The 14,964-nt window shown below is 38.9% G+C and overlaps 1 protein-coding gene across 1 annotated transcript; it reads right to left on the reverse strand.

Annotated features, from left to right (window-relative positions):
- Window positions 1–3,863: 3,863 nt before the first annotated feature.
- On the reverse strand, window positions 3,864–4,709 carry LOC143021133 (mitogen-activated protein kinase 15-like). The gene has a single exon (XM_076178424.1). It carries the CDS (start codon window positions 4,707–4,709, stop codon window positions 3,864–3,866), a length of 846 nt encoding a protein of 281 aa, XP_076034539.1.
- Window positions 4,710–14,964: the final 10,255 nt, after the last annotated feature.

Below are 14,964 nucleotides of genomic sequence, written 5' to 3' on the forward strand. Positions count from 1 at the left end.
AACGCCTCTTTTGAAGAATTGAAAATCTTCAGAAAACACACACACACACACACACACACACACATATATATATATATATATATACATATGTATATATATATATACATATATGTGACAGAATTGAATAGACACCAAGAGAAATTGGTAAATTTATTAAACAAGCAATTTAAACAATTAAAATTGATATAAATGGTCACAATGTGAATAACTAATACTTGGTTGACATCCCCTTTGCTTTTTTCAATGCAAGGACCCTTCTTGGCATGCTAGTGATTAGTTCACGAATATCATCTTGAGGGATTTCTTGCCATGTTTCCCGTAGTAATCCTAAGAGTTCGGGCTTTGAAGATGGCTTCCTGTTCTTTTTGCGAAGTTGTCGGTCTAATATGCCACAGAGGTGTCCAATAGGGTTCATGTCCGGAGACTGACTTGACCATAGAAGTTCCCTGATCCCATTTTGACTCAACCAATTTTGTGTTGCTTGATTAGTGTGACAAGAAACTCCATCTTCCATAAATAGGAAGACATTTTTACTCATGGAGAATATTGGAATGAGTCCTTCCTTTAATATAGAAACAGATTTGTCTGAATTGATGTTTCCTTGACACTCCACAAGCTCTGATCGACCACCACTCAAAATTGCACCCCACACCATTATTGAAATGCCCCCTTGTATCACTGTTGGGTGCAGTATTTTATGGTCAAACTCATGACTACAGAGTCTCCAGACCCACACTCTTCCAATGTCAGAAAATAATGCGAATCGTGAATTATCAGTGAAAATTACAGTACTCCAAAAGGGCACTGGTCTCTCCACCATCTCAACAGCCTAATTCTTTCTGAGTTTGATATTGACTGAACGAAGGAGTGGGTTCCTTCTTGCAGCTCTGCCACAGCAACCCAATTTGTGAAAATACCAAACAGCTGTTCTAGGACTGACATCAGCATGTGCTGCTATGTCAGAGACCATGCAACGTGGATCCTCTTCGACATTTGTTTTGACAAAGAGGCAAGGTTCTTTCTGAGGGCCCGGGACGACCTGATTTAGGTTTTGTGCCATTCTTGTCTTCTCTGGTGAATTGAACGATCACTCTATTAACAGTAGAAAGGAATATTGACAGATTTTCAGATATTTTGCCTTGACTAAGTCCACCTTCAAGTTGACCCAAAGTACGACCTCGCTGAAATTCAGATAGATATAATGCTCCTTTGAATCGTGGCATACTTGATTAATCTTGTATGTAATCTGAAACATAAATCTAGGTAAATATAGCATATTAGGTAAACTTCAATAACATTAAGCATTAAATAAGAGCAGAAATGCCTTTTCTTAGTGTCTATTCAATTCCGTCATGTCTGTATGTATGTATATATATATGTATATGTATATATATATATATATATATATATATATATATATAAAAATATATATATATGTATATATATATATATATATATATATATATATACATATATATATATATGTATATATATATATATACTAGCCAAATTAACCGCGCGTTACTGCGGGCAAATGATGATTATTTTAATTTTGATAAATAAAATATATTCGGCCGTAGAAGAATTGAACCAACCTTTCATTATCTTTGAACTCGAGTATATTACCGCCAGCAAAAAAGTAAAATAAAAAATAACCAATATCTAAACATTTGGTAAAATTATACAATTTTACATTCACATACTTTCTCTTTACAATGGCTATGATACTTTGTGGCAACATTGATTTCACAAATATAAATAATATTTATGAACACAAATAATGGTTTGTTTAGTCATAGTAATTTTTGTCACAAAAATATCAATTGTGTTAAGGGAACACTACAGTAGCAGCGTGTTACAGCACTATACCCATTTAACCTCACCCAAAATAATATATATATATTTTTCCTAAGGAAACATAGTTCGCCAAGGACCTGGAGTGAAAGGGTATCAGAATATATATGGTTATGGTGGTCTATCTCCAAAACCCTAAGAGTTCGTGAACACAGACATAAAGAAACTACTACATTATTATAGTATATACATATATATATATATATATATATATATATATATATATATATATATATCAAGGACTACTATTACACAGGACGTGCGCACCCAGATCTGATATATTTGTCCTATTTACAATGTTAGGTTTCTAGTTTTGATATATTTGTCCAATATAAAATGTTAGGTTACAAAGAAAGCAATGGCCTCCGCTAGCGGACCCAGAGATTTGGGTGCGCACTTCCTGTGTAATAGTAGCCCTTAATATATATATATATATATATATATATATATATATATATATATATATATAAACATATATATATACATATATTTATACACATATATGTACATATATATACATATATGTGTATATATATTATGTATTATATATGTATATGCATAAATATGTATACATGTATATATGTATATATATATATATATATACATATTATATATATATATTTTATATGTATACATATATGTATATATATATATATATATTATATATGTATATATTTTATATGTATACATATATGTATATATATATATACATACTTATTTATACATATGTAAATGGATGTATATTATATATATATATATATATATATATATATATATATATATACATATATATAAATGTGTATATATAAATACATATATACATATAAATATATAATGTATGTATATATATGTATATATATATACATATATATATACATACACATATATACATATATATATATATATCAATTTACATATGTATATATAAATATGTATATATATATACATACATGTGTATGTATATGGTAGTAAGTGTATGTATATATATATACATATGTACATATATATATACATATATGTATATATATGCATATATATATATACATATATGTATATATATGTATGAATATATGTATATATATGTATGTATGTATATATATATGTGTATATATGAGTATATGTGATTATGTGTGCATATGTATATATATATATATATATATATATATATATATGTGTGTGTGTGTGTGTGTGTGTGTGTGTGTGTGTGTGTGTGTGTGTGTGTGTGTATCTTTGTAAATATGCTTAGGAATAGAAAAAAGGAACACATATGATACACTGACTTAATCTCACGTAATTATTCGCACGTGCACATACACACACATGCATAAAAAACTAAACTTTGTGTGTGTGTGCGTGTTTGTGTGTGTATATATATGTGTGTGTATATGTATGTGTGCGTGTGCGCGTGCATGTGTGTCAAATGCAGTTCTCATGATACGCCCTGGCTGCAGCCAAAGACTTTGGTCAGATAAAGGGGAACCTCCAATCTCTCCCTCCCTCCCTCCTGGCTTCTTAGACTTCTTCCCTAAAGCCTGTCGGGCTCTTTTATTCAGCTGAGGGATGGCCCTCCTCCAGGCTTCTTGCTTTGAAATCTTAATTGACCCCTAAACTTGGGCCTCGGATGCACTTCTCTGGCTTCCGCCGACAATTTCATTCAGACGAGGCGGAAACCGCGCACCTTCCGGTCATTGCATCATTCCAGTTCTCGACTGGCGACTCATTCAGATGAAGAAAACAGTTTTGTGGAATGGGCTTCACACAGCGCTTGGAATAAAGCGCTTTTCAAAATCATATTCATCAGGACTCAAACCTTGATTTTTTTCCTAATTCATTGCATGATCAAAGACAATTCTTGCCAGTTCTCAAGAAAGCGACTTAAATACGAAATTTGGCACATTTGTGTTTACTTTAACAGTAATGATGGCTGTCTTCTAGATCACGGAAATTATGAGTGATTTTTATCAGAATTATTATAACTTATTCTGTAGAGAGTAAAAAATTCGAAGAATTCAAAAAACTTCCATTGATTCTTCTTGGTCCTTTCCGTCGACGCAGAGGACTTGGCCGATCTGAGGCCGCTGTGGGGAAGGTCTTTCCACAAAATATCTACAAGTAAGAGCTCTTTCAGCTGTCACTTCTCCGAAAAACAGCTCCTCGACAAGCTCTACACCTGCAGGGCTGACCTTGTTCTCAAGGCCGCCGAGGTCATCCACAGTCTCCTGTGTTACGACATAGACCAAAACGACACTTAAATCGAGCAGGTCCTCTCTCTTGGAGTAGAGGACGCTCTCCTCCTCTCGGACCGCAAGGCTAAAGTCAGAGATTTTGACGGTGCCATTCCGGTCGATGAGGATGTTCCGGGCACCCAAATCACAGTGGACAAGTCCAGCTGTGTGGATGTGCCGGAGTCCTCTCAGGCACTGGAGCCAGATCGACTTGACCTCGTTCTCCATAAAGCGGAGTCCTTGAGAGGTCATTCTATTGACGGCGTCTTCCAGAGAGAGGTCCATGAGATCGAGGACGAAGGAGACAAGTTCGTTCTCTTCGTCTCTCATGACCATGTACAAACGGATAACGTTTGGGTGGCTAGCCAAGCTTCTGAGTGCTTCCAACTCATTGCCGATCGCTTCGGCACTGAAGCTTTCAATTTGGCTTTTGATGGCCACTTTGGTGCCTGTTGCCTTGTACACGGCACTGTGGACCCATCCGAAACTGCCAAGTCCCAAAACGTTTCCTATTTCGAAGGAAGTCAAGATTTGTGGGGAAAAAGTCGCAATTCCCCAACTGACTTCCATTCCTTCTTCTTCCTTGCCGAATTCCTGGTCCTCAAGTTTCTTTGTCGCAAAGTGCTCCATCGTTTGTTTTTTTCTCAGTACGACGCGTACGAACTCCGCAGGCATTTCGAAAAGAGTCTATCTAAATTTTGGCCCTCGAGGTACAACCTAGATAAGAGAATCGTCCTCCATCAATCCTATGGTAACTCAACCAAACAATACGACATATATATATACATATATATATATATTGTATGTGTGTGTGTGGGTGTGTACACATATATACACACGTATGTATAATATATATATATATACCTTTTGGGCAAAGTCTTTCTCTTAAACAATTACTGTTGAATGCTAAAGTTAGAGAAATGTTCTCTAAAAATCAGTGATGCCACATGTGCTTTAGCATTCAACAGAAATATATGTATATATATATATATATATATATACACACATATATCTATATATAACTATTTATATATATATATTTATATATATACATATATATATGTATATACATACATATGTATATATATATATATGTATATATATATACATATATATATGTATATATATATACATATATATATATATATATATATATATATATATATATATATATATATATATATATACATGCGAATGATAGCTATCATATCAATTCTGCCTTTCCTCTTCAAATAGGAAGAATTTTTTTTTTTTTCTAATCTAATATATTCTCATCCAGGCTCAGAATACTTCGAGTCACTTCCGTTTCGGTTATTTCATCATCTACTTTTTATGTTTTTTCGTGTGTTTTTTTTTTCTTGGCGTGTGTGTATTTACCTAGTTGTATTTTACGGAGCGAGAGCTATGCTCGGAGTGGCCCGTTTTCATATCTCTCCACATCCAGTTTATTCTTAAAATCGTGTATAATACTGGTATTCAATGTTTCTCCGTTTAGTTTGTTCCCGACATCGATCACTTTATGTGGGAAGCTATTTTTGTCGGGTCTCTTTTGTAGCTGTCTTTCTTTAGTTTCTTTTAGTGTCCTCTTCTTTCTCTTTTGTCCCACTCGTCTCTATCGAGAATTTCCATCCCTTGCGTAATTCTGTAAATGGTCAACAAATCACCTCTTTCTTTTCTCTGCTCCAGTGTTGACAGATGTAATTTCTCCAATCTTTGTGTGTGTGTGCGTGTGTGTGTGTGTGTGTGTGTGTGTGTGTGTGTTTGTGTGTGTGTTTTCGTGTGTATGTGTGTAAGTGCGTATGTGTCTACTTTTGGGATTACGTTTATGTGTATATGTGTTTGGGAGTGTGCGTGAGTTGTAAAAAAGTGGGAAATTATAACATTAATACTTAAAGTACAAGAGTCAAATATTTCTATTATTACCGTTAAAAAAAAAATGGTTTTAAATTCAACTAATGGAAGTAAAGAAAATCTTTATACTTCTTTTACGAAAGGAAGATGTGGAATTTAGCCCTGGGGTAGGAGTCGGTCAAATTGGATACGAACTGGATGTGAAAGGAATTTGGAAGCAAAAGAAGAAGAAGAAGAAGAGAGAGAGACAGAGAGAGAGAGAGAGAGAGAGAGAGAGAGAGAGAGAGAGAGAGAGAGAGAGAGAGAGACCAAGGAAAGAAGGGAAAAGTCTTGCAGGTAGGAGGTAAACTCGAGGAGTTAGACAAGGAGGTTGAGAAATGAGGTTGAAGGGAAAGTAGGAAGAAAGCAACGTAAGAGAAGTCAAGATACAAAAAGGTTAATTTCATTTGGGCAAAAACCTAGAGGTAAAATAAAGGCACGATTAAATGCTGGAGGGTAAAAATACATATGAGGCGATATACAGGACCGTTAAATATGAATTTAGGAAGAGGGAAAGATAGGAAGGCGGAACGTGGGAGGGCAGAAGAGAGAAAGAGCGAAATACTGGACAGGAAGTTGGAAGAATGCACGTGGGACTGAAATGCAGAGAAAGCGAAGTATTATAAGAGCGCAGAATGCAGGAAGGACGAAGTATGGGAGGGCAAAGTGTAGAGAGGTGTAATGCAAGAGGGCAAAATACGGGGGGCGGGGGGCGAAATGATCGATGAGAAGGCAGGTGGTCGAAATGCATCTGGGTGAAATGCAGGAGAGTGAAATACAAGAAGGTGAAATATGAAAGAGTGACATGCAGTTTAGTGCCAAGGACACGGGGGACATCGCAAAGGGTATCCTGCAGAAAAATGAAATGATGTGAAAGTGTGGCGCGATGATCTTTAGCCGATGAACTCTTGGAATCACCTTAGGTTACTCGATGGGCATTAATCAGAAGAACAAAACCAACGAAGATTGTTAGAACAAAATTAATTCGCTCGAGGAGAAACTTACAAAACCATGTGACTAAAGCCAGACCAAAATATATGGAAATATGTCACTTTACCGAAGTTGTTAGAAAACTGCAAAAAGCAACGAAGACAAAAACTAAAATAGGGTCATTATTGTGTTACTGACAGTAAAGAGTACAAAGAGGGCAAGAGAGGAGGCGGTGGCCTTTTAATCAGCAATACCCAGCGTTTCTATCCGCGGGGACAATATCGAGGCAAAAAAAGTCGAATAGCCATAGAGGTGGTAAGGGGGAGTAATCAGAATTAATTAGTATTCTTCTTTGAGTAGAGAAGAAGGGAGGAGAGGTACGGAGAGGGTCGGAGATGTGGAAGAAGAAGATAGAAGAAGGAGCGGCCAACTTCAGAGAACACAGCACCGACATACAAACAAATTGAAGAAAGGAGGAGGAGGAGGAGGAGGAGGAGGAGGGCGACCGGGGGGGGAGGGTAAAGGGAACAGGAGGGGAGATGTCGAGTAACAAGTGGTTTTACAGCCCTACTTAGGAAATGGGGATGTTGTGTGGGAAGGAGAGGGAGGGGCATGGGTGAGGTGGATGGGGTGGGGGGTAATTGTAACAGTGGCGGCCGAGGCGGAGGAAGAAGTGGAAAAGGTCAAAGGAAAGGAGGACGAAAAAAGAGGGGGGAAGAGAGATAGAAAGAAGAGGAAGGTAACCATACAGCATGACATCATGAACATTGCTAAATCACGTGGCCTCTTGAACTGGCAAATATTCTGGTGGCGGGAGGCAGACTGTAAACTGCTCATTCTTACTCAGTAGAGCCGATTTCAAGAGATCAATACTTACATTCAACATAAAACCATAAAACCAAACATCTCAGGAAATGCGGGGCAAAGTCAGTTTCGTTACCAGCGGTTTCTTGTCTCTGTCTAAAAGAAAGAGGGGCTACATTAAAGGTATTTTAATATGAGCTTTGGGCGCGGCCGGTTGGAACAACCTCCCGCCCTCAACCCCCGGCCCCACAGGGGGCTCACTGCTGTCCACCATGGTGACGGATATGTGAATGACCGGGCCTGCCAATTGTGTCCAGGTTAAGGACCCCTCGGGCGACAACGTAGCATTAGCCACGTTGTGAAATGAAATGGAAACTTTACTACCATTGTCTATCCCTCAAATCCCAAGCCATTCGTAACACCAAACAGTCGCGTTATGAATACACACACACACACACACACACACACACACACACACACACACACACACACACACACTCCACACACACACACTCCACACACACACACCCTCCCCCAACTCACACATAAATCAAGCATTAAAGAAAAAAGATAACTCAATGACAAGAGACTAGAATGATCCTGACCCTGAATGAGACGATACTGAGGAGAGATTAGATTAGAAAAATTTGCGATCATCCCAATCAGAGGAGCCGAGAAAGAACGGTTATGAGGGCTGTCCTATGAATGTAGAAGGGAATGGAAAAAAGTACGAACAAGTAAGGTCTGCTAGTACGGGGTGGGTGGGACAATATCAGGAGTACATCAAAATAATAATAAAGAATGAAAAAAAGAAAATAATAATAAAGAATGAAAAAAAGAAGAAGAGAGATTGCTTTCAGGCTGTGGAGAAGCATAGCGCCACTTTGTGGACTAAATTGGAGCAAGGAATTATTGAAGCGTTCGTCGTAAATCAATTTAAATTTCATATTGATAAATGGAGATGGAGAGACGTGACTTGACAGGCATACTTTCAATCCCGATTATTACAATCGTAATATTACAATAGATATAGAATCAGGTTAATACACACACACGCACACACACACACACACACGAGTTAACGACCCTGGAACAAAGAAGTGAAAGGAGACTTGTTGACCATCTTTAGAATCGTATAGCTCTCCTTCCCGTAAGGTACAACTAGGTAAATACGCACACGCACACACGCACACGCACACACACACACACACACACACACACACACACACACACACTCAAAGATGTTTATGTTTGAAACTAAAAGGAGAGAAGTATAAGACTGAGAAATAAAAGAAAATAAAGAGAAATGGAGAGACAGACTTTGCTGTCAAGCGGAAGTCCCTCGGGAGAGATAAGGCAGAATGCCTCTGCCAAATTGTATACGGGAGAGCGTAATGAGAAAATGGAGAAGAATCTATTTGTTCTTTGGAGTAAAGTGTAAGGTGAAAAATTACGAGATTGGCTGGATGAGGGTTGAGCTTATGAGAATGTGATGAAAGGACGACGGAAGGAGGAGGAGACGGTTCGCCTGCTGGAGGACTGGTGGTGGTGGTGGTGGTGGTGGTGGTGGTCGGTTCATGGGGGCGGGGCGGGGCGGGGTTAACGTCGGAAGGGATCAAGGCTATTCTGGTCGGAGACTGAATAAGGTGACCTAAGGTGATTGTGTATGGCCACTGAACACCGATTGTTTGGGACCATTAAAGTGAGACAGACAGACACGTAAAGAGACAGACAGGCAGACAGACAGACAGATAAACGGGCAGATAGACAGGCAGTCGGAAAGAGAGACGGACAGAGAAACAGACAGACAGACAGATAATTGAATGTTTCGTTCTCCTCTCTCCTCGGAGGCTCTGAAGGCTACTGGCGACCATAGCACTCTTTGAAAACGTCCATAAAACCCACGTTCATGTACTTGCATGTGCGTGTACGCTTGTATCACGCGCATGTGTACCTATGTGCGTACGGGAACGTGTGTGTGCATTCGCTCGCGTAGCCACGTGGTTTTTTGACGAGAGAAGGGACGAGGGGTCTTCTCGAGAGGGTCGCTGATTAAACGTCGGGTAAAATGTCCGTCGAGGACCAAACACCAGAGGTAGAGGAAGATTCCCCGGACGGGATAGCATTAGGATGGAGCTCCCAAACGCTCCCGGAGGCTCAGAAACTATTACCTCTCCTGGTAGATTGAAAGGATGATAAATGGAAGTCGGTGGTCGTAGAGTGGGAGTAGGGGTTGTTGATACTGGGAGGCAAAAGGGAGCGTTGAGAGAATATGGGAAGTGGGGGATGGGAGTGGTTGGGAGTGTAAGGGAGTGGGAAGGTGTGGTCGTGGGTCTGAGGACAAAATGGGATACAAACTCTTGGGAGAGCATACCGATGTGTTGGAGCTTCCGTGTAAGGTCACAGATTGGGACGACTAGTACGATGGAGAAGAGTTGAAGGTTTGTGATCGTAAGTTTAGAAGTAAAGTAGGTGAGGGTAGATAGGATTTTATCTATATTAATCAGCAGCTCTTTTCTTGGGGAACAAAACTAGATAGAAGAGGAGAGGATATATAAGCACTAAAGTAAAGACTCAAGGAAAGTGACAGAACGGAGGAGTAATAGAAATTAGAAAAAAAAATAATAGCGTAATCACAAATCATAAAAAAAACAAAAAAAAAACGCGTGACTCCGGTCCACAAAGACGTCACAAAAAGCCTGACAACGTTGACTATATGAAACTTATGCAGTCAATCTCCAATGGGAAGAACAGAATAGAGGGGTAGAATGGAAATGTCGGGACTATAGAGTGACGAGTTGGAGAGAGGAGAGAGGAGAGTTGGAGAGAGAGAAAGAGAGAGAGAGAGAGAGAGAGAGAGAGAGAGAGAGAGAGAGAGAGAGAGAGAGAGAGAGAGAGAGAGGAGAGAGAGAGAGAGATGTATTACAGAAAGTATAAGTTTATGGGACGAGACTCGGATAGAAAAGAGAGAGAGAAAGAGAGAGAGAGAGGATTCTCTTGTTGAATGGAGAGTCCATTTGATGAGCACGCGAGTGAAGTGTGCTCCATGAAAGGGATTAATAGAATTTCTGATTAATTCATTTCCTCGGGCAGGCAAATGTGTTGTTTGTTTTCCTGCTGCAATGAAATTCCCCTTCTTGTTGTAGACCTTTCTTTGGCGCTCAGATTTTGTTGTTGCTTTTGTTTTCTCGCATTATATCTGTAAACGTATTCATGATATAAATGTTGTTTCCTTGACAATTGTATATCTATATATATTTATACATATACGAATATGATTATACATACATACATACATACATATTATATTATATATATATATATCATATATATATATGTGTGTGTGTGTGTGTGTGTGTGTGTGTGTGTGTGTGTGAGACTTTTTGACCCACTGTCGGAGAATGAGATCAGATGGACAGAAAATCTGTACATTCTGTATATTTCGACCACTACCTGTGGTCTTCTTCAGCAGAATGATACATAGTGTGGAGTGTGAGAATATATATAGCTAAGAGGGGTACATTTGGGGACAGAGAAAGGGGAGACCCAGGTTATATGTCCTTGTTGAGGTCGGGCGAAGGTTGACTGACGGTGAGGTCAAGTTCGTCCGCTTCTGAGATGGATTTCTTAGCAGCCATCCAAGTTATGCAGTCTGGGGACCACTGGCCTTTGGAGGTATCGAAATTAGGTATATCTTTAATCAGGGAGGATTCAATCATCTTTCTTCGAAAGCTGCAGTGGAATTTGTAGACGATGGCGTCGTCATCGCATGGACTGGGATAATCTAAAAGAGTTTACATTTCTTGGAGCTGAATTCCACATTCCATTCCTGGCTTCATTCATAAAACATATGTAAGTCTCCTTGTGGCATATGATGCTATTCCCTTCATATTTCATGTTGTTCTTGCTCGACATTATGAGTACATAAGTTTGCAGAATAAACTCGCCAATTCATCAAATCACTTATAAAAGCCAGGAAGAATATCCCTGCCTTTAATAAATGTTGTGCCACCTCAGTCGTCACCTCTCTCCGATGCAACATTTCATTTTCCACAACTCTTTTACATAAGCCTATCTTTCAAAAACCCTTTAGGACCTTTAAGGTTTTCAAATTTCTATGTAAGCATTTTCTTGGTCACCATGTCAAAAGCTTCTTCCAAGTATACAAAATCTACTCGTCCTCCTTCTGCAGCAGCTCTTTGACCAATCAAAGCTCAAGAGGTTATTTACACGTCACTCCCTCTCTGTATCCCTTTGTGTGTGTGTGTGTGTGTGTGTGTGTGTGTGTGTGTGTGTGTGTGTGTGTGTGTGTGTGTATGTGTTTGTGTGTGTGTTTGTGTACATGTATGTGTGTAAGACAGAGAGAGAGAGAGAGAGAGAGAGAGAGAGAGAGAGAATGAGGGGGGGAAGTATAGAGAGTGCGTGCGTGCGTGCGTGTCTACGTTTGAGAGCGCTCTTGTGTTTGTTTGGGTCTGAGTGTCTGATCGTGCCTTCGTGGGCGCCCCGTGCCTTTGCCGATACATTATGCACAAATCCCCGTTAAAAAGGCGGTAAGGCTGATATCAACAACCCAAGGCAATTGATGCTAATCCTAATTGCAAGGATACAAAAGTAGCTCGGAGAGCGATTTAGTTCTTGTTCAGGTAAAGAAGCAATACGATCAGGGAAGTAATTGGAGGCTAATAATTAGTAATAATAATAGTAATAATAATAGTAATAGTAATAATGATAGTAATAGTAATAGTAATGATAATAGTAATGATAATAGTAATAATAATAGTAATAATAATAGTAATAATAATAATGATAATAATAATAACAAATAATAATAATAATGATAATAATAATAATAATAATGATAATAATAATAATAATAATAAACGGACGAGAAGGTTTTCGTCAAAACTGGAAAAATGAAGTATTGGTGTAATGCTTACTCTCATTTGTGTTTCCTTCCTGAAGCACGCTTTGAACACACATGCACGCATTAGCGTGCAGGTGTGTGCACTTGCATTTCATATGTATGAACACGCACGCATGTACGTGTTGATACGGTGGCGTAGTTGGTAGAGGGCTGAACGGCCACCATAGTGGCCTGCAGTTCTTGGTTCGAATCCTGCCCAGGGCCGAAATTATTTCGGTACCGCTGCGCTTCGGGTCGTTACTCTGACTCTCGTGGGCGGGGAGTTGTGTGTGTGTGTGTGTAAGGTTATAGCATTACCACACATGTACGCACTTGCAAGCTCTACTTCCAGGTGTGTACACTTGCATTCGATATGTATCCAACACGCACGCATGTACGTACACAAAGACTAAGTGAATACACACACACATTATTCCATATGCACAGCGGTTACACACAAACACGCATATAAAAGCATGCACATTTATGTAAGCTCACAAACGCAAACAAATACATCCATAAAGACACGCATGACTTGATGCTGCAACAGTTGGTGCCTCGGGCTTCTATGATGGAGGTCACAAGTTTGCGCCACGCTCCCGGAGTAAAAAGCATTTACTAATACTACAAGTTGTTGTTACTATACTCCCTTGAGCTAGGGTAATGGCGTGTGTGTGTATAATAGGTCAAAACATTACCCATCGATTGGGCAATACGAGCCTCTGAGCTCCCATCCGGTGACCAGGAATCCAGCAAATGAACCCAGATCATGGTGAATCACGCACACACATGCATACACGCACATGCAGGCCTGCACGCAAACATATGTAGATATCTATCCATTACTAAGCTAAGAGTTCTTTGTAAAGATACAAAAAAATCGTACCAAAGAGAACAGTGCGACCGTGGTGTAACATGTCAGTATGCAACAAGTATACTTTTAGGTACACAGACAAGGTACGCGTCGTTCCGAAAGAGTCGAGACTCAAATTTAAGTACATCCAAGCCGAGATGATCTCCTCTAGATGGCTGTAAATATGCAGTTGTATAAGCTTCAATGTATACCTTCTCCACTTCTTTTTTTGTAACTCCTCGATCATAAATTGTGAAAAAATCTCATCTTCTGAAAGACATTAGTTCATTGGCTCCTTCTTAAGCAAATGATTCCGAGATCATTGAGGATGGAAAAATATATCGTGATCCTAATGAGGTTTACTGATATGAATCGTCAGGTTTAAGCTAGAATAAGCTAAAATAAAACTAACTGGATTAGTTCCTTTTTCTGGTCAAAATAAACACCATGTAGTGACCACAACTGGAAAGGATGGAAAAGATGTGAAGTGCTGCAGAACAAACGTTGCGTCGCTTCTGACTATAGCCCCTTTACTATGGTAATGGTCTTTTGTTTTTATTCTATTAAAACGCACATTATTTTGAACAATATTAAACGAATTCATTCGGTTGAGGAAGCTGACTTATGAAAAAATGTTCTGATGATTCCCAATCACCTGTTTTTATCTATCTCTCTCTCTTTCTGAGTCTAACCTCTCTATGGGAATTAGCCTTCATCAAAGGAAAGAGGTTTTAATATTCAAATTTAATGTATTCTGTAAAAAAAAAAAAAAAAAAAAATCTTGACAATAGTTACCTTGCAGTAATAGCATTTTTTTCTAAAAAGATTCGTTATTAAAATAAAGGTAAAATCTATACTTTTTCAGTAAAATTTTGAAGAGGCACGCTTGAATTCCAATGAACATCGTATCATTTGGTATGGTGGTAGTGAATAGCATATGCTAGGAGGCCGTAGCTGCGGCCGAAGCCGTCACAATTACCCTATGATGCGCTTGGACTACTGGAACAGATTATAGTCACTGCTGGGAATAGAAGAGAAGGGCTGGACTCGAACCCATGTCTAGGAAAACACGAGACCCGTAGGTGTCCGATGGCGCTACCAGCACACAGTGTTATCACATCGAAGTTGTGATAAGTTGCAAGCTGGAAGACCTTCACACGAGTCTTACACATCTATATGTGATACAGAGATATGTAAGCATGATATGGTACAGAAGTAAATGAAAACCATACAAGTTGAAAATGAAATTAACTTAATTTGATATACAATGCAAGACGAAACTCGTATCATGTGAACAAGGGCTGTGTGATTAAGTAATATGGCGTTCCATCCCGTAAATATCATGTATATCTTTGTCGAAGCATTGTCTTAAGGAATTGTGCTTCTATTTATATCTTAGTAACTCTTTCCCTCTCTTCCGCACACACGGAAGAGAGCAAAATTACGTCCTATCTGAAGTTTTAACCAAGTTTGATGACGAAAGTTTTGTGTTATACCGTCGACGT

Source organism: Oratosquilla oratoria, chromosome 41 (genome assembly GCF_046742065.1).
Source record: "Oratosquilla oratoria isolate Oo_2021 chromosome 41, ASM4674206v1, whole genome shotgun sequence".
NCBI lineage: Eukaryota > Metazoa > Arthropoda > Malacostraca > Stomatopoda > Squillidae > Oratosquilla > Oratosquilla oratoria.

Bases quoted from the DNA above. Each gene is read 5' to 3' on its own strand.
- LOC143021133 (XM_076178424.1), bottom strand. From the start codon at position 4,709: ATGGAGCACTTTGCGACAAAGAAACTTGAGGACCAGGAATTCGGCAAG.